This window comes from Geotrypetes seraphini, chromosome 1 (assembly GCF_902459505.1).
Source record: "Geotrypetes seraphini chromosome 1, aGeoSer1.1, whole genome shotgun sequence".
In the NCBI taxonomy this organism is placed as follows: Eukaryota; Metazoa; Chordata; class Amphibia; order Gymnophiona; family Dermophiidae; genus Geotrypetes; species Geotrypetes seraphini.
This window is the reverse complement of record NC_047084.1, coordinates 87,776,502-87,795,771: the sequence shown is the minus strand read 5'-3', so window position 1 is coordinate 87,795,771 and position 19,270 is coordinate 87,776,502. Positions and strand designations below refer to the sequence as shown.

General features: G+C 47.0%; 1 protein-coding gene and 3 non-coding genes across 4 annotated transcripts; all 4 read left to right on the top strand.

Annotated features, from left to right (window-relative positions):
- The first annotated feature begins 1,117 nt into the window (after window positions 1-1,117).
- Window positions 1,118-15,627, top strand: LOC117355738 (60S ribosomal protein L17). The gene is made up of 6 exons (XM_033934715.1): window positions 1,118-1,232; window positions 1,333-1,373; window positions 3,307-3,441; window positions 11,737-11,835; window positions 14,784-14,975; window positions 15,533-15,627. The coding sequence occupies exons 1-6, from the start codon at window positions 1,193-1,195 to the stop codon at window positions 15,578-15,580; spliced, it is 555 nt and encodes a 184-aa protein (XP_033790606.1). The 5' UTR covers window positions 1,118-1,192; the 3' UTR covers window positions 15,581-15,627.
- LOC117352824 lies at window positions 11,605-11,664 on the top strand. The gene has a single exon (XR_004537876.1). It is a non-coding gene; the product is annotated as a small nucleolar RNA SNORD58 (small nucleolar RNA).
- Window positions 14,602-14,667, top strand: LOC117352822. The gene has a single exon (XR_004537874.1). It is a non-coding gene; the product is annotated as a small nucleolar RNA SNORD58 (small nucleolar RNA).
- On the top strand, window positions 15,047-15,114 carry LOC117352823. The gene has a single exon (XR_004537875.1). It is a non-coding gene; the product is annotated as a small nucleolar RNA SNORD58 (small nucleolar RNA).
- Window positions 15,628-19,270: the final 3,643 nt, after the last annotated feature.

The window sequence follows — 19,270 nt, the reverse complement described above, 5'->3', positions numbered from 1 at the left end:
TGGAAACCGATCTGTGGAGTCCCGCAGGGTTCACCTTTATCCCCGATTCTTTTCAATGTCTATATGTCCTCCCTGAAACTCCTCCAACTTTCCACCTCGGAGACACTTTACACCTACGCCGACGACATCCTCGTCCTTATTGAAACCGACTCTAACCTCACCAACCTCTCGGCTAACATCTCATCCTGTATAACAAGTCTACAATCCTGGGCCCTCACTGTTCAAATGAAACTAAATGAGGCCAAAACAAAACTACTTTGGCTCGGCCCAAAACTGGATCATCTACCCTCCCACATCCCACTTTCCTCTGGCACCAATCTGCAGCTTGAGCACTCTAGCAAAGTTCTGGGAATCATCATTGACTCTACACTGTCCTTTAACGACCACATCAACTCCCTAGTAAAAAAATGCTTTTTCAATCTCCATATGCTAAGAAAAGTTAGATCCTGCTTCCACCAACAACATTTCGCCGTCCTTGTCCAATCCATCATTCTATCCCGACTCGATTACTGCAACTCCATCTTTCTAAGCCTAACAAAGAAAAATCTTCTCAGACTTCAGCGGATTCAGAACACCGCAGCTAAATTAATCTTCGCAAAAGGCAAATTTGACCACGTCTCCCCGCTTCTGTCTAAGCTTCACTGGCTCCCAGTCTTCCTCAGGGTCCGCTACAAATGCGCTTGTCTTACCTTCAAATCTCTTCACGGCATCCTCCCTCCCCTCTTCCCACTATCCTGGCTCTCAAGCACTCACTCCTCCAGATCCACTCAGAAATTCAAACTATCCTTCCCTTCTCTAATTGGCATCGCCCATACAGGAAAACACGGTACATCCCTCCTCTTCAGGATCACTGAGCTGTGGAACAGCTTTACGGCCCATCTTCGGAGTTCGACCTCCCTCCAACATTTCAGAAAACATCTGAAAACCTGGCTTTTCACCAAAATGTAACCACTCCCTCCCTCTCCACTATTCTATGTTCCTCCTCCGTCCTTGTTCATTTTATCTCTCCCTCCTTCCATTGTAGTTCCTCTTCTTTATTTTTAATCCCTGTAAACCGTGTCGAGCTCCACTTCCGTGGAGATGACGCGGTATATAAACTCAAGGTTTAGTTTAGTTTAGTTTAGTTTAATCTTTCTCATCTTTAATCTTATAATGGTTACATTTTTAACTTCCTGCAGGTAATCTCTCAAAAATGGTCCGCTATTCTCTCGATCCAGAGAACCCCACTAAATGTAAGTAAAACCACTGTTACTAGCACGTTTCTGTGCACTTATATAAAATGATTGTAAGAAACAGGAACTAAACACTTTTTCTTTTGCTTAAATTTTGAAGCATGTAAAGCAAGGGGTTCCAACCTTCGAGTGCACTTCAAGGTATGCCATTGGCTTTTTTTCTTCTTTTTTTTAATTCAATAAAGTTTCTGTAGCTTGTGATTCCTTTTAAAGCAGACCAATAAGAAGTTATACTTACCTGAGGTCTTGCAACCACAACTCAGTAGAATGCTCTACAGTGTTCCCTCGCGAATTTGCGGTTCACGGACTCACTAATTTGCAGTATGCTCAGACCACCTCTTCCTGCGTTTCAAAGCAGCTCCTGATTGGTATAGCCTGACTTTAGTAACAAGAAGAGGAGGTCTGAGCACACCGTGAATGATTTTCTGCACCCGCCGGTACCCCAGCTGCCCTCTCCTTGCTTTTGACAGGCACAAAACCGCATTTGCAGGTGCTCCTGGAACAGCATCATCTTTTCCTTCCTCTCCTTCTCCCCAATTCTTCCTCTTTCCGTTCTCTCCACCACATGTACAGCATCTTTCCTCCCCTCTCACCCATCCCCTTGTGCCTTCCCTCTACAGCATCTTTCTATCCCTCCCTCCCATCCCCCTGTGCAGCAGAACCCTTATACTATGCACAACATCTTTCTATCCCTCCCTCTCATCCCTCGTGCAGCAGAACCCTTTCCCAGCTTCTATCCCTCCCTCCGATCCCTTGCCCAGCTTCTATCCTTCCCTCCATCCTAACCCTTGTGCAGCAGCCCCCACCGTGCAGCCGAACCCCCATTGACCCTCCCATCCTTCCATCTCTCCCTCCCATCCAAGCCCCGCTGACCTCGAGCCCTACATACCTCCCTCCAGAGCAGTGTCGGCAGCACTCTAAACAGGCTGCTTTGTAGCCTTCTCCTGCCGGGGCATTTCCTCTGCCACGTCACTGATGATGTAATCACTAATGCGGCACATGGAAGGCCCTGGCAGGAGAAGGCCGCGAAGCAGCCTGTTTTAGAGTGCTGCTGATGCTGCTCTGGAGAGAGGTATGTAGGGCTTGCGGTCGGCAGGGCTCTTTTGGGAGGGGGGAAGCGCTTTACCGGTGAATCCAGGGTCTAGGGTTTATTTGGTGGGTAGGGCTTTATATTAAGACCTACCCCAAAAATCATGCTAGGGCTTATTTTCGGGGTAGGGCTTGTTTTCAGGGAAACACGGTATCTCTACATTTTTGGGCTAAAAAGTGATTGTATGATGAAGTACTTTGTAGTTGTAGTCGATTTTGCTTAAAGTTTTGAATTTGGGAGGAAAATGCATTGAAAACAGAGAAGCCACATCTCCAGCAATGCTATATGTGTTCAGTAAGTGTAGTAGACTCTGGTTTGGGTAGTGTGGTTCAAAGTAGGGCTTTAAATAAATAGAAGATAGGTAGTTTGGAGTAGAAAGGACAGTGTTTCCCAGGTTGGTCCTGTGGCGTACCCCCTTTCCAGTCATGTTTTCAGGATATCCAGAATGAATATGCATACACTTCCTCCACTGTATGCAAATCTTTCATGCATTTTCATTGTGGATATCCTGAAAACATGACTGGCAAGGAGATACTCTAGGACCAACTTGGGAAACACTGGTATAGGTTACAGAGCAGAATGTAAGCAGATTAGGCTAAATATTTTGTGTTAATTTTGAACATACAGAAGGATGTGATACAGAACAGGTGTGTCAAACTTAAGACTAATAATAGGCCATTGCAGCAGTTGTGCATTCATTGATGGGCTGCACTAAAATATGTATTTGCTCTCCCTATTTCCCCATTACAATTACTTAGGAGCCAAATTCACATTTATATAATTAACCAAATGTTAAATTTAAAAGATAATATAACTCGGGTTGCACAGAACTACAGGCCATATGTTTGATACTCCTTATCATAAAAGTTACTGAATTTGAAGATAAATTATATTTAGGTTTTCCAGTTTTGTGCTGCAGCTTTTCATTGCATGTTTATGATCATTTCATGTTTGCATTTCCTATGGCTGGTCTTCCTTTTGCAGAACACTCGTGAGACTGCCCAAGCTATCAAGGGCATGCACATTCGCAAAGCTACTAAGTATCTGAAAGATGTAACCTTAAAGAAGCAATGTGTCCCTTTTCGGCGTTACAATGGAGGAGTTGGCAGGTGTGCTCAGGTAAAGTGTTAAGAGTATACGAAATCAGTTTAGTGCTTATTTCTCTAGTAGTTTTTAAGTCGAAGTAGGGAATTGGTTTTTGGGAGAGAGGTAGAATCCTTGGTTCCAGTGGTGAAAGGATCCCCTTCTGAGTGACCAATAACCCACCCCACCCACCATCAAGAACATCCAAATAGCCAAACCCATTTGCCTATATATTTTTTTTTTCTTCACCTTTAATCTACTCTACACAAATTTCTCAACCCTTGCCTCATCTCCCCACTGCTTTCCCTGTGCTCACCGTCAGCCTGCTTTCTTCCCACCTTTTTACAACCTACACCATCAATCTTAACTCACTTTGTGATCAACCCACAGAGCAGAATTGGATACTTTCTGCTCGTGAACTACCCTAGCAAGTAGAAAGGATTGTGAGGTGCTATATACATCGTCTCTCCCTTGGCTTCAGGGCAGATCTCCGCCATGACATTGTCCTTGGGCTGGCGCAAGCCAGTAGAAAGCTCATGGGAAGGCCCACTTGGTTTACATTGATGATACTTTTCCATTTCAAAGGTGGCTAGCAGGCATTCTTTAGCACTCTCCAGACCAGTAGAGGTTAACTTTACGATTGGGTATATATCTAATCATGACCAGCAGGTGGAGACTGAAAACAAAACTTTGGGACAGTATATCCTAGCCCCTCCTCTCTATTTCCCTCAGTCTTCTTTCAGTCTCCAGCAGGTGTTGAGTGATCTGTACCCATCTCCCTTGGTAGGGCTGTTGGAATTTGTTTAGAGGTTTATTGTCCCTGTTTTTAGCCGGACGGAGCTTGGACGGACTCTGTTTGGGGGTTCGTCCGACCTCGGGGGTGTCAAACCCGGCGGGTCACGAGCGGGGTCCCTCCCCCCACTTCCTCCACCTCCCCATATTTTTTTAGAGGAGCCTCAGCAGTAAGCCTTGCCCCCTAAATCAAGCAAGGCATATTGCTTCGAGAGCCTGTGGAGTCTGTTCTGTAAAAAAAAAAAAAAAAAATCCTGAGGTAGTGCTGGTCTGGAGGGTTGTATCCCTTTAAGAAAACTGTATTTTACTGTATTTTTTCAACTAACCGGCACTTTTTTACAGCTAGGTCGCGTATGGAGCAATGAGCACTTCTAAAGGGAAAAAGTGCTCATTGTGCTCCAGACGCGAGGCACTCGCGGCCGGCCTGTGCAAGCGGTGTTCAGGCCGGTGCGGTGGAGGAGCTCCGTCGGCAGCGGCTGCAGGCGCCCAGAGCTCCCCGCCGATGGTGCCTCGCGAGTCGGCAGGGAACGGTGGAGAAGCCCGGTCTTCTCCGTCCGCCCACGGAGGGATTCCCCGAGCCGCCGACGGTCGGGTTTTAGAGGATTCCCTCTCAGCTGATATTTTGACAGCTGATGCCGGCTTGCCTGTTTTAGCGGCTGAGACTATTCAGGTCTCTCAGCCGCTGCAGGCTATGGAGGGAGCTGTTTTGGCGGGAAAGACGCCATCTTCTCTGTCTGGCCCCTCCATTTTGTCTTCCACCTCAGGTGACCTTCCCCCTGTTTTGGCTAAGCAGGGGCAGGTTTCTGCTGGGTCCCCTGCTGTGGCAGGGAGTCCCTTGGGACCCTCGGGGGGTTTTTCCCCTGATTTTTTCTTTTCATTATGCAAAGCCTATTTTCAGGCGGCTGGGGGTCCCGGTTGCGCCCAGGGGGTCTCGGGGGGTGGGGTTTCCTCCGCGCTCCCTGCGGCTTTGCCTCTCTCGTCTGACGTGACGTCCCCTCCGCCGCCTCTCTTGTCCAAGCGTCCGCGGGTGTCGTGGGACGAGGATTTGTGGTCGGAGGAACGTGTCGGTCTGGAGGAGGACCTGGACCCTTCTGAGGAATTCCAGGACCCTCTGGAGGGGACGGAAGCTGGCGGCGGGTTGTCGGGTTTCCCGTTCTCCAGTGACGAGGCGTCCGTGGTGCGCCTTTTTCAGAGAGATGAGCTGCCTGACCTTATTCAACAGGTTTCTTCGGCTTTGCGTTTTGAGGACGCGCCGCCGGAGACTCCGCGTGTGGGGGACCCTCTGTTACGAGGGATCCGTTCCGTTTCCCGCTCTTTTCCTATGCATCAGGATATTCGGGATATTATTCTTGAGCAGTGGAAAACGCCGGAGACGCCGTTTCGGCTGGCGCGCAGCATGGCTCGCCTGTATCCCATTCCTGAAGGGGATCGGGCTACGTTAGCTTCGCCAGTCGTGGATGCGGTGGTCTCGGCTATTTCCAAGCGGCATACCGTGCCTGTTGAAGGCGGTTCTGCCTTGCGGGACTCTGAGGAGCACAAATTGGAGACCATCCTTAAGCAAAATTTCCAAGTCTCTGCCTTTGGGGTCCAGGCGGCTATTTGTGGGGGACTGGTCGCTCGCGCCGTGTTTCGGTGGGCGGAGCGGGTCTTGGATCGAGAGTCTGACGACTGGTCTCTGGTGGATCAGGAGGTAGCGAAGATTGAGATGGCTGCCTCATTCCTCTCGGATGCTCTGTATGACTTGGTGCGGATCTCGGCTAAGTCCATGGCTTTTGGCGTGGCCGCAAGGCGTGTGTTGTGGCTGCGCGCTTGGGCGGCGGATGCTGCGTCCAAAGCTAAGCTTACTAAATTTCCCTTTCGGGGGTCGTTTTTATTTGGAGAGGACTTGGATAAGTTGATTCAGACTCTGTCGGACTCGAAAGTTCCCCGTTTGCCGGAGGACCGTGCCCGCCCGGCGTCTCGGGGTGGTGCGGCCCGGGGGCGTTTGCGGGAATTTCGCAAGTATCGCCCTGGGCGTGGGGCTGCTTCTTTCCAGTCTCCGGGGTTTTCCCGGGGTCGGTTCTTCCAGCGCATGCAGCCCTTTCGGGGGGCCCGTCGGGGGGCAGGGAATCCCTCCGCCGGTTCCCCCGCTTCCCGTCCTGCACAATGACGCCTTGCCGGCGCCCCCCTTGGTTCCGGTGGGGGCCCGGCTGCGCGACTTTTTTCCCAAATGGGCCGAGATCACGTCCGATCAGTGGGTCCTGGAGGTGGTGCGGGACGGTTATGCCCTGGAGTTCGCCCGCTCTCTGCCGGATTTTTTCCTCGCTTCTCCGTGTCAGACTCCTGGGAAGACGCTGGCGTTTCGCCAGACCCTTCAGCGCTTGCTAGATCTCAGGGCAGTAGTTCCAGTGCCCCCCCCGGAGTGGGGCACGGGCAGGTACTCCATTTACTTTGTGGTGCCCAAGAAGGAGGGGACTTTTCGGCCCATCCTCGATTTGAAAGGGGTCAACAGGGCTCTCAAGGTTCCCTCTTTCCGTATGGAAACGCTGCGGTCGGTCATTCTGGCGGTTCAGCCGGGGGAGTTTCTCACTTCTCTCGATCTGACGGAGGCCTACTTGCATGTTCCTATTCGGACCTCTCATCAGCGTTTCCTGCGCTTTGCGATCTTGGGTCGGCACTATCAGTTCTGTGCGCTTCCCTTTGGGCTGGCCACGGCTCCCCGGACGTTCACCAAGGTGATGGTGGTCGTCGCGGCAGCCTTGCGGTCGGAGGGCATCCTGGTACACCCCTACCTGGACGACTGGTTAATTCGGGCCAAGTCGTTGCAGGAAAGCTCCCGGGTTACGGCTCGGGTGGTGGAGTTTCTCCGGTCACTGGGCTGGGTGGTCAACCTTTCCAAGAGTCGGTTGGTTCCGGCTCAGCGTCTGGAGTACCTCGGGGTGCTGTTCGACACCTCCTTGGGGAAGGTCTTCCTCCCAGAGGCCCGGGTGAGCAAATTGCAGTCTCAGATTCGCCTGCTTTTGGCGTCCCGGTGTCCTCGGGCGCGAGATTTCCTCCAGGTCCTGGGGTCGATGGCGGCGTCCCTGGACGTGGTGAGGTGGGCGCGGGCCCACATGCGTCCTCTCCAGTATGCTCTGCTCCGGAGGTGGTCTCCCCAGAGGCACGGGATGGATGTTCCGGTTCCCCTGCGAGGCTTGGCGCGCTGCAGTCTGCGTTGGTGGCTCCGGACCCCTCACCTAGTTCAGGGGGTGGGTCTGGATCTTCCGCAGTGGACGGTGCTCCTTACGGATGCGAGTCTCCTGGGTTGGGGGGCCCAGTGTCTGGGTCACTCAGCTCAGGGAACCTGGTCCACGGAGGAGGCCTCCTGGTCGATCAACGTGTTGGAGACCAGGGCGGTCCGGCTAGCGCTGTTGGCTTTCCACTCCCTTTTGTTGGGCAAGTCGGTCAGAGTCCTGTCGGACAATGCCACGGCGGTGGCTTATGTCAATCGTCAGGGGGGCACCAAGAGCACTCTGGTGGCGCAGGAGGCGGCTCGGCTCATGGTTTGGGCGGAGTCGCATCTTCTGGACCTCTCGGCCTCTCACATTGCCGGGGTAGAAAACGTTCAGGCGGACTTCCTCAGTCGTCACTTCTTGGATCCGGGAGAGTGGTGTCTCGGCGCCGAGGCGTTTCAGTTGCTAGTGCGTGCTTGGGGGCAGCCCCTGATGGATCTGATGGCTACAAGTGGCAACGCCAAAGTACCCCGCTTCTTCAGTCGTCGCAGGGACGGTCTGGCCGAGGGTCTTGATGCTCTGGTCCAACCGTGGCCAACGGAGGGGCTGTTGTATGTGTTCCCTCCGTGGCCATTAGTAGGCAGAGTACTGCTTCGCATTGTTCGCCATCCGGGGCTGGTGGTCTTGGTGGCTCCGGATTGGCCTCGTCGTCCGTGGTATGCGGATCTGGTGAGGCATTTGGTGGCGGATCCTCTTCCTCTGCCTCTCGAGTGCGATCTTCTGACGCAGGGTCCCATTCCCATGTTCGACCCGTCTCCCTTTTGTCTTACGGCTTGGCTCTTGAAAGGGGCCGCCTGAGTAAGAAGGGATATTCCGACAAGGTGATCTCTACACTTTTGGGGTCCCGGAGGCTTTCTACCTCTCGGGCTTATGTACGGGTTTGGCGTCTTTTTGAGGAATGGTGCCGAGCGCGGGGAGTGGTCTCCTTTCGCGCTTCTCTGCCTAACATTCTAGAGTTTTTGCAGGATGGCCTGGATAGGGGCCTGGCCTGGTCTTCTCTTCGGGTTCATCTGGCGGCCCTGTCGGCTTTTCGGGGGCTGGTGACAGGTCAGCGTTTGTCAGCCATTCCTGATGTGATTCGCTTTCTTAGGGCGGCCAAGTTGATCAGGCCTCCCATAAGGCCCTCGATTCCCTCTTGGGATCTCAATCTGGTTCTCTCTGTTCTAGTGCGCCCTCCTTTCGAGCCATTGGATGGCTGTTCGTTGAAGGACCTTACGCTGAAGTCGGTCTTTTTGGTGGCCATTACTTCCGCTAGACGGGTGTCTGAGCTACAGGCTTTCTCTTGTAGGGCTCCCTTCCTGGAGTTTTCGAAGGAGCGGGTTGTTTTGCGGCCTGTTCCTTCCTTTCTGCCGAAGGTAGTTTCTCCTTTTCATGTCAATCAATCGGTGGTCCTCCCGGTCTTGGGTAGTCGGGAGGGTTCTTCTGAGCAACGACAGCTGCGCAAGTTGGATGTCGGTCGGGTCCTCCATGCTTATGTGCAGCGGACCCGGGATTTTCGGAGCTCCGATCATCTCTTTGTGCTTCTGGCGGGTCCTCGTCGGGGGGCTGGCGCTTCTAAGGCTACTATTGCGCGTTGGATCAAGGAGATGATTGCTTCCGCTTATCTTCTGAGTCAGAAGCCGGTTCCGGAGTTTCTCAAGGCTCATTCCACTAGGGGTCAGGCGGCTTCTTGGGCTGAGTCGTCGCTCGTGCCTCCGGTGGATATTTGTAAGGCTGCGGTTTGGTCCTCCTTGCATTCATTTGTTCGGCATTATCGGGTAGATGTTCAGGCGCGTCGGGACGCGGTGTTCGGTGAGCGTGTTCTGGTATCGGCCCTTCGGGGGTCCCGCCCGTGAGAGGGACTGCTTTGGTACGTCCCAATCGTAAAGTTAACCTCTACTGGTCTGGAGAGTGCTAAAGAAGGAGAAATTAGGTTCTTACCTGCTAATTTACTTTCTTTTAGCTTCTCCAGACCAGTAGAGGTCCCCACCCTGTCTGTTGTTGTTGTTGTTGGGGCTGTTGCGCGGGCAGTTTTTGGTTTTTGCTGCGGGTTCTAGTATTTTTCTAGGGCCGGGGAGAATTGAAGAACAGCGGCTGTGGCTCGGCTGGCTTAGCTGGCGAGCTGTGGGGACCTTCTTCCTTCGGGAACTTCTCCTCTGCATTTTCCAACAGCATTTTTGGGTATGTTATTTGTTACTCCTTTCGGAGTATTGTTTTTTCTCTCTGTTGTTTTCCAGTTCTTGGTTCTGCTTGGCTATTCGGCAGACTGAGGGAAATAGAGAGGAGGGGCTAGGATATACTGTCCCAAAGTTTTGTTTTCAGTCTCCACCTGCTGGTCATGATTAGATATATACCCAATCGTAAAGTTAACCTCTACTGGTCTGGAGAAGCTAAAAGAAAGTAAATTAGCAGGTAAGAACCTAATTTCTCCTTCTAGCTGTTAGAGCTGGGTCCTGTGGGAGTGGGATTTGGGTGCCATCTGATGGAGGATTGAGTTGGAACTAGCTATGTATAACAGAATTAAGGGTAGCACAAAAAGATTTTAACAGCCGTTGAAAAAGACGCGACTTCTTAGCTCTGCGGAAACTAAGAAACTGAGGGATCATTTGCCTTACGTCGGGCGGGAAGACACTCTTAATGCGTGGTTCGAGCTATCGCAAACTTTCTAAAGTGGCGATGCACTTTTAAAGTAGTCTGTACCGGGGCTCCTTTGGTGACGTCACCCATGTGTGAGAATATGCTGCCTGCTTGTCCTGGGATAATAAATGAAACTCCAATATAAACTGCAAAATATAGAAACAAATTTCAGAAGGAAGATAACTACTACACATGGAAAAATCTATCAATTCCAAATTTGGAAAACAAAATGTGGTGGTTTCAGTCATTACAAATCTATTTCAAAATACATAATTTTCTAAAATCAGGCTTAATAATGATTACACTGACACACAGAAATCAATCCGAGTGACAGAAAATCTAAACTAGATAGGTCATAACATTATTCTTCCTAAAAGAGAAAAAACAGTTCACTTCCAGTTTGCTACAAGAAATATTACAACAATGTAGGAAAGGTACAAAACCTTAACATTGTTAACCTACTAGGGAAAGATCTGTAATGTATGTATAGCGCTGCATATACAGTGCATTATATTGCTGTGTCTAATATAGAGAGTTGCGCAGGGACAGAAATCAAACCCGTCCCCGTTCCCCCCTGCTAGGAGTCAAACCTGTCCTCACCCATCCCCGCTGGAATCAAATCCGTCCCCGCACATCCCTAAAAAACTTCAGAAATAGTTATTTCATTTAATTATGCTACTGAATTAAAGGCTGTGGTAGAGACCAATTTACAAATAAGCAAAGACACTTTATTAATTTGGAAATATTAATTGGGATAAATACATACTTTGTAAATGAGTTTCTACCAGAGCCTCTATTGTAAATATAAAATAGAAATACTCAGCTGAGGAGAGGACCCCCAAGCTTTCAGCTGAGGACTTCCTCTGCAGTTGGCCAGGGATCCCTTTTGCCAAGCTTGGCAGGCAGCAGTTGTGTCCCTGAGTCACAGATGCTGGCACCTCAGTGGCTTATGGATGCTGCCAGAGTCTGTGTACCTATGTGCTGAGATCACTGCCTACGTGACAGAGACTGTTGCTGCTGATTCATCGGGACTCGGGAGCTCAGCTCGACGCCGGACCCAGACCTGAAATTAGGTAGGCCTCGGGATAGGAACTCCAGGTCCATCCCCGTGGGAGTCCCGTCAGCCTGGGAGGGTCCCCCATCGACCTAGGGGGATCCCTGCGGGACCCGTTCCTGTGTAGACCTCTGACTCAACTGAAAGTGTTGCAGGTGTGCTGGCTATAGATTTTGTGTGCTATATAGTTGGAGTAGCATATTTGCAGGTTTTTGTGTTGCTTCATGATATCTGGCAGAGGAATTTTGTGTTGCTGTTGCTTTTAGAATCTGAATATATGTTTTGTATGACAGTTGAGAAATTCAAGACTGGTGTGTTGCATGCAGCTTTTTGATATGGAATAGGCAAATTTATACTAAACTTACAGTTAAACAATTTGTTCAGCTATGAATTTTAGTGTTCGGTGTATCACATACATGAATGTTATCTGCCAGATGTATCACAGCAGATGAAAGGTTAAGAACCACTGTAATACAGTGATTCTGGTTGCAGTGATGACTATCGAGACACTTGGAATAACTATGAAATCATCATTTTCTGAGCAGCTATTTTTTAGCTCAGAAAAATTAGTTTCTTATATTTGGGGGGAAATTGCTACTGAATCTCTTTGTCTTGCAGGCTAAACAGTGGGGTTGGACACAGGGACGCTGGCCTAAAAAGAGCGCAGATTTCCTGCTGCACATGCTTAAAAATGCTGAAAGCAATGCTGAGCTCAAGGTATGCTGAAGTTGATGCTTTTAGGTGTTTTGTTACTTGGCTTTCCCAGTTTAAGCTTGTATTTCCCTGCCCAAGATGGCTTATGGTCTAGGACCGTAAAGGGATAAAGTAACTTGCTCAAGGTCACATAACATTAGTGGAGGACATGGGGGAACCTTGGCTTTTATCTCAGGGGTAGGCAACCTGAGGCTTGTGTGGCACACACGGTCAATTGTTGCTGGAAAGGATGTCTGAGCCCTCATGCTGTCTGAGCAGTGGGGAAGTAGGCAGCGTTTTCAGCCACTCATGCCGGTCCTCCATGCATGCTCGGTTCATGAACTGAGCACATATATAACGCGTTCTGAGCTCTTTGGGGAGGATGAGATATAAACATATGGGGAGTGCTAGCATCAGCAGGCAGATATGCACCACCAGCTTCCTTACTGTTCAGGCAGCATGGGAGCTCTGGGATTCTTTAGCTAGTGGGTCTTAGGCATCCTGCCAGCCAAGTTATTAGTTGAATATGGTGACAGCAGTGAAGTGGGGGAAGGGGGCAGCGAAGAAATGCATGGTGGAACATAATTGTTCATTGTAATTAAATCTGATTTACCTGGTTTATCTGATTCTAGCATTTTGGCTGATTCTGTACTGGTCATTTCCTTTTTGATCTATACACTTATTGTAGAGAGTATCATTTGTTAAATCAGGTGACACTAATGTGTACATGAATATTCTCAAATTCATTTACTTTATAATTATAATGTTTTCTGGTTCCAAATGGGTTTGGGTTTTTTTGTTAATTGAAAAGGAAATTTTCTTGGTAGATTTCTTGTAGAAAAGCTTGGTTTTTATCTATAGCATGCTGCAGATGTAAAAGGTTAAAAGCAAAATCATATTCAAATCAGATTTCATTCTTGGGATCTGCTGGTAGAGTCTTAACCTGCCAGAATGTAGAAGGAACTCCATAGCCCTGCCTGTTATGTGGAATGGTGCGCAAGCTTGTGTATATGTTAGAAAAGGAAGAAAAATTAGGGAAAGGAATAGGATGGGACAAGGGAGAGAGCAAAGCAGTGGCATACTAAGGTGGGGGGGGGGGCGCACCATAAAGGGGTGCTCCATAAAGGTGCAGACCATAAAGGGGTGCTCCTTTGGTTGACGTCACGATCTGGGAACTTCACTGCTCTGCCTCGGGCGTTCCTCTGCTGGGTCCTGCCTTCGCAGAGCCATTTGGGTGTATGTCAAGGAAGGTTTAGTTTATGGGGTGGTGATGATTGAGAGAGCTAATGGCTCTCTACTGTTGGTAGGGTTTGGGTTGGTGGTTGTGAGAGAGCTAAAGGGGTCTACAGTGGAGAAGGGTAGTTCAGAAAGAAAGCCCTGGGAATTGGCAAGTTGCAGAGAGAGAGAGAGAGGGTTATGGAAATGTGTGTATGCCAGGAGAAAGGATGGAGTTATAACTGGGGAGAGGGGCTTTGCTTAGGAGGAGGAAGGTTTTCCACTGGAAAGGCAGCCTTTTTAATCAGGAGGGGATTGGAGCACTAGCAGTGGCACTATTACTGAGAAGGAGATTCTCCAACATCTCTGTTGGTAGTATGAGGGGAGTGTGTGGCGCAGTGGTTAAAGCTACAGCCTCAGCACCCTGAGGTTGGGGGTTCAAACCCACGCTGCTCCTTGTGACCCTGGGCAAGTCACTTAATCCCCCCATTGCCCCAGGTACATTAGATAGATTGTGAGCCTGCCGGGACAGATAGGGAAGAATGCTTGAGTACCTGAATAAATTAATGTAAACCGTTCTGAGCTCTCTTGGGAGAACGGTATAGAAAATTGAATAAATGAATTTAAAATGTTGGTCTGACTTTTTTTTTTCATTTGTGTGGGATGGGGGGAAAACATGGATTGAGAGAGGCTACTGCTTGCAGTGAGAGGAGAGATTGAGAGTCTACTATTGTGGGTGGGGGGTCCAAAGTTGAGGCTGCTGCTGGTATGGCTGGGTGAGTGTTGGAGAGGCTTTAGGCTTGTGGGTAAAAAAGCAGTGGGAAGATGTTAACGCTGCAGGGGGCTAGTGGGCAGTGGTGAGAGGCTAAGGTTGCAACTTTAATCTCTCCTCCTACCCCAGCAACTGCAGTCTAAAGCCTGCCTCCATTGCCAGATATGCTGTAGGGAGAGCAGAAGCCTTTTATCTGCTCCTTCCCTGCTATTACAATGAAAATGAATGTGCAGTTTTAAAATTGTATTTTCTGATTGTCTGAAAGCCTGAATGTGCATAAATAATTCTGTTTGTTCCAAGTCTGGCTTTTAGATATTTGGGCTGTTTTCTAGAACCCAGGAAAATTTGTCAAGGCCTGGTTTAAAATGCATTTTCTGCTTTCTCAGTATTTCAGTTGAGTGAGTTATCTTTAGGATATAAAATATTTTGGAGAAGAAATGTCATTAATAATTGGAGATAATGGGTAGACTGGGAGACCCTCACAAGAAACAGAACTCCATGCGAGGCAGTGGTTAAAGCTACAGCCTCAGCACTCTGGGGTTGTGGGTTCAAACCCATGTTGCTCCTTGTGACCCTGGGCAAGTCACTTAATCCCCCCATTGCCCCAGGTATATTATATAGATTGTGGATTGTGAGCCCGCCGGGACAGACAGGGAAATTTCTTGAGTATCTGAATAAACTCATGTAAACCGTTTTGAGCTCTTTTGAACGGTATCAAAAATTGAATAAATAAATATAGGACATAATTTTACTTGCTTATATACATAGTCCCTTACCAGAAGTGTAATAAGATGCTTTTTGTGTGGCAATGATGACTGACTTAGGACACCTTTGGAATAATCATGAAAATACTCATGTGTCTGAGCTACCACAGTCTCTTCAGCATCTCCCTCGTCTTGTTTTTGGCGGTACAGTTTTCTTTTTACAAGTATTAGAAGTGCATACCATCACTGTTCATCTTATGAATCTTTTGTGTTTATTTAAGGGTCTTGATGTTGACTCCTTGGTTATTGAGCACATCCAAGTCAACAAGGCCCCTAAGATGCGTAGACGGACCTACCGTGCTCATGGCCGCATCAACCCTTACATGAGCTCACCCTGCCACATCGAAATGATTCTCACAGAGAAAGAACAGATTGTTCCCAAGCCAGAGGAGGAAGTTGCTCAGAAGAAAAAGGTCAGGCAAACCTGAGACTTCTGTTTTGCTTTAGAATAAAAATTTCACGATTTGAAAGGAAGGAGTTGTGGTTGCCGTGATGACCATCTTAGGACACCTTTGGAAAACCCATGAAAAGAAACTATTTGGGCTGAGTAACCACAATATGTCAGTATGAGCAGATGTCAGAGGAAGGGGGCAGCTGTCAATTCTAGTCTCTTCATGGAAAAGTGGTTGAGAACCTGCACATTTTGTTAATTAGTTGGAGGCTTTTTATAGTAGAATTTGCTTATAAACATTTATTTCCAGGGAGCAAGATTTTTTTTTTTTTCTGTATATTTGAATGATTCTTTTTGAATATAATTTGCTCAGCCTCATTTGTAAAAGATTAAGAGCAGTATAGCTTGTTCACTACTACTGTAATCTCCAAACTTGTTACCATTTAGAAATAAGTACAGTGCAGTTACTTGCAATGGGAAGAAGTTGTGCCTAAGTACAGTATTAATACTTTAACTGCTCTAACTTCTGTTTTGTTTCTTAAGGCAGATAACATTTCAGATGGTTCCCTTCTCTTTCAGATATCTCAGAAAAAGCTGAAGAAGCAGAAGCTTATGGCCCGGGAGTAAATCCACATGTATATAAATTAAAAAAGAAATTACAGTTTCAGAACTCATTGTGTTTACGTGCTTTTATTTTACAATTGTTTAAGTCTGAATCAAGTGTGAAACTATTAACACGTCAAAAGAAAAAAAAAAACCTTAAATCTTGGGAAGTCAACAAAGAGAAAGTAGAAGGTTCTACAATAGACTAATACTGTTGGAATGAGTAACTTTAGGTTCTCTTTCATGTCCTTTCCTTCAAAGATGGGATGTAATTCTAACTTTGTGTGTTGTGTGGTTTCCCACATTATCTGTCAATTTTAGTTAACAAATGTCAAAGCAGTTTAGAATAAACACTAAGTCCCAAACAATTTATATTGTAGTCCTAAAATAGTCCAGATAAAAATCGAATACATAACATGACACACTAAAAGTATAGAGCTGCTTCAAATCATAGAAAAGCTGATATTCTAGGTTTAGAAATGTTAAAAAGCCAGGACCAAAATTTTCAGCAGTGGCAGTTACTAGTTTAATTAAACTTCAGTATCAGCATTTCATTTAAATTTGACATTCCTATACTGATACTACTATCAATTTGATTCAGGCGTGCTATTCAGCAGACCCAAATGAATTAGAAATTCTGTATAGTGGCTGAACATTGCCAGTGGATAGATATTTGGTTACAGCCACTGTTCTGGCATCCCTCTGCCCTTCCACTGATACGGATAGTTGCTTGGTGGTTCTGCATTTTTAGCCCGATATTATCAGTATAGGGACTGAAAATAATGGCAAGGGAATTTATATAACTTATGTTTACTAATTGGTAAATGTAGCTTATGCACATAACATGTAGATTATCTTCAGAGACTTAACACGGAGACTGAACACTGTGGTGGACCATGGTTCAACCACACGGATGAGAAAAAAATTGGGCTGTTTACCACTGGAATGAGAACAAGGCCTTTTATTGTCCCGTGAGAACAGAAAAAGGTCTTGCTTCCCTCAGTAAAAATGAAAATTGCATCCAGGTCGGTATCTCCGCAAGTCCAGCAGTCCCCCCCTCCCCCCACCAGTCGGCACACCTAAACATTCCTCAACTCCCCTCTTGGCCTGCGCCTGTTTTACCTTTAGCCTCAGCCGCTACACAGAACAATCCTTAAAGGCCTGCACCAAAGTCTTCCTTCTGCCGAGTCCCTCGCTGATGGTATTTCCGGTTTAGCGAAACCAAAAGTACTGTCAGCCAGGGACTCGGGGTGCAAGCCTTTGAAGATTGTTCTCTGTGGTGGCTGAAGCTAAAGATAAAATAGGCGCAGGCCGAGAGGGGAGTTAAGAAACATTTAGATGCCAACTTGCATTTGGGGAGGGGGGGCTGCTGCTATGGGCCTGGTTTGGGGGGACTGAATGGAAGGGAGATATAGGGGCTGGAGCTAGAAGGAATGGAAAAAGGTAGCGGACCCATGTGGGTGGGACTGGGACAGAGGGATAGACCTGCAGTGTGCTAGACCAGGGGTAGGCAATTCCGGTCCTTGAGAGCCGGAGCCAGGTCAGGTTTTGAGGATATCCACAATAAATATGCATGAGATAGATTTGCATCTCAAGGAGGCAGTGCATGCAAATCCATCTATACATATTCATTGTGGATATCCTGAAAACCTGACCTGGCTCCGGCTCTCGAGGACCAGAATTGCCTACCCCTGTGCTAGACTCATGTTGGGTGGGGGGGAGGAGCTGAAGGGAGACAGATGTTGGCCTTGCAGGGAGGAAGAGAGAAGGGAGGGGAAAGAGAAGATGCTGAACCAAGGGGATGAAGGAAGTGAAATACTGAACACAGTAAAAGGAAGAAGGAAAAAGAACGAAAGACATTGGTGTGGAATAAGATAGGGGAGAAGCTGGACATAGGTCGATATATGTTAAAAAAAAAAGGTTTAAAAAAAACTTTTCTATTTTGTGATTAGAGTATATCAGATTTGAAATGTGTATCCTGCCAGAGCTGGTATTAGATATGACTGGGGACCACAAAGCCCACTAACAGGATGTGCCTTCTTCAGCTTCCAGGGGGAAGTTGCCCTAGTTGCATTACCATAACACTATTCCTGCCATATGTGACTGCGGTATTTTGTTAGCATGATTTTTCTATGTAGCATTCTGTAGTAATTTGGCTTGTTCAATTTTTTTGATAGTGGAGGAGATATTTGTGAGCGGGAGAGGAGACGGGTTTTGATATATATTTATTCATTCAATTTTCTATACTGTTCTCCCAGGGGAGCTCAGAATGGTTTACATGAATTTATTCAGGTACTCGAGCATTTTTGTCCTCTGTCCCGGCAGACTCACTATCTGTTTAATGTACCTGTTGATCCTTGTTCTGTATTATATGTGATTTATAAAATGACAATTGTACATAATATTCTTTTGATACTTTAATAAAATAAGTTTAATATAAAATCATAACTATTAGAGGCTTGTGGGGATGGGGACAAATTTTTTTCCCCTCATTATTCTCTAGGGTAATCTCTGTGCCTTTGTTTGGGATTGTACCTGCTGCTTTCTGCAGGTTACACTCCTCTATGTTTTCACCCTATCTTTGCTATAAAGGGATCCTACCTTCCACTGAGAAGGCATTCCAGGTATCCACCTACCTTTCTATTGAATAAGTATTTTCTTTTTTATACAGCTATAGCTTCATTTCATGTCCTCTAATTAATTCTGTAGCTTTCCCATATTTGAAAAACGTGTGGGTGGTTGGGTTTTTATTTTATTTGAAAAACGTGTGGTGGACACCTGGAATGCGCTTCCAGAGGGCGTAATAGGGCAGAATACGGTACTGGGGTTCAAGAAAGGATTGGACAATTTCCTGCTGGAAAAGAGGGTAGAGGGGTATAGATAGCGGATTACTGCACAGGTCCTGGACCTGTTGAGCCATCATGTGAGCGGACTGCTGGGCAAGATGGACCTCAGGTCTGACCCAGTGGAGGCATTGCTTATGTTATGTTCTTGTATCTCCTCTAGGGTATACATATTTTATTTATTTATTCAATTTTCTATGCTGTTCTCCTAAGGAAGCTCAGAACAATTCAGGTACTCGAACATTTTTCCCTGTCTGCCTAGTGGGCTCACACTCTTACCTAATGTACCTGGGGCAATGGGAGGATTAAGTTACTTGCCCAGAGTCACAAGGAGCAGCATGGATTTGAACCCACATCTCCAGGGTACTGAGGAGCTTTAACCACTTCGTCACACATCTTCCATCAAATTTCTTTGCATATGTCTTCTGTTGCAAATCTCGTACCATTTTCGTTGCCTTCCTCCGAACCATTTTGGGTCTTTTTATATTTTTAACAAACTATGGCTTCCAGAACTGAATGCAGTGCTCCAATTGGAGCATCACCAAAAGATTTCTGCAACCAAAATACATCCTTCTCTATTTCTTTCCATTATAACTTAACTTTATAAGCTTTGTTCACATTTCTAATTTTGTAGATCACTTATCATGTCTGCTAACTTTGGGGAGTCTACTCTTGTAAATTTTTGTCATTTGAATAGCCTGCAATTGAATCTTGATTTTTAGTCTTGCTTTTTTTTTTTTTTTTTATATAACGTATTTGTGTTTTTCTTAATTTACATTATTTATATAAGATGTTTAAATTGTTGACAGCTGAATTAAGTATTTGTGGCTATTCCAGCTTTTTGCTATTATGTTATATGCATTGAGGCGTA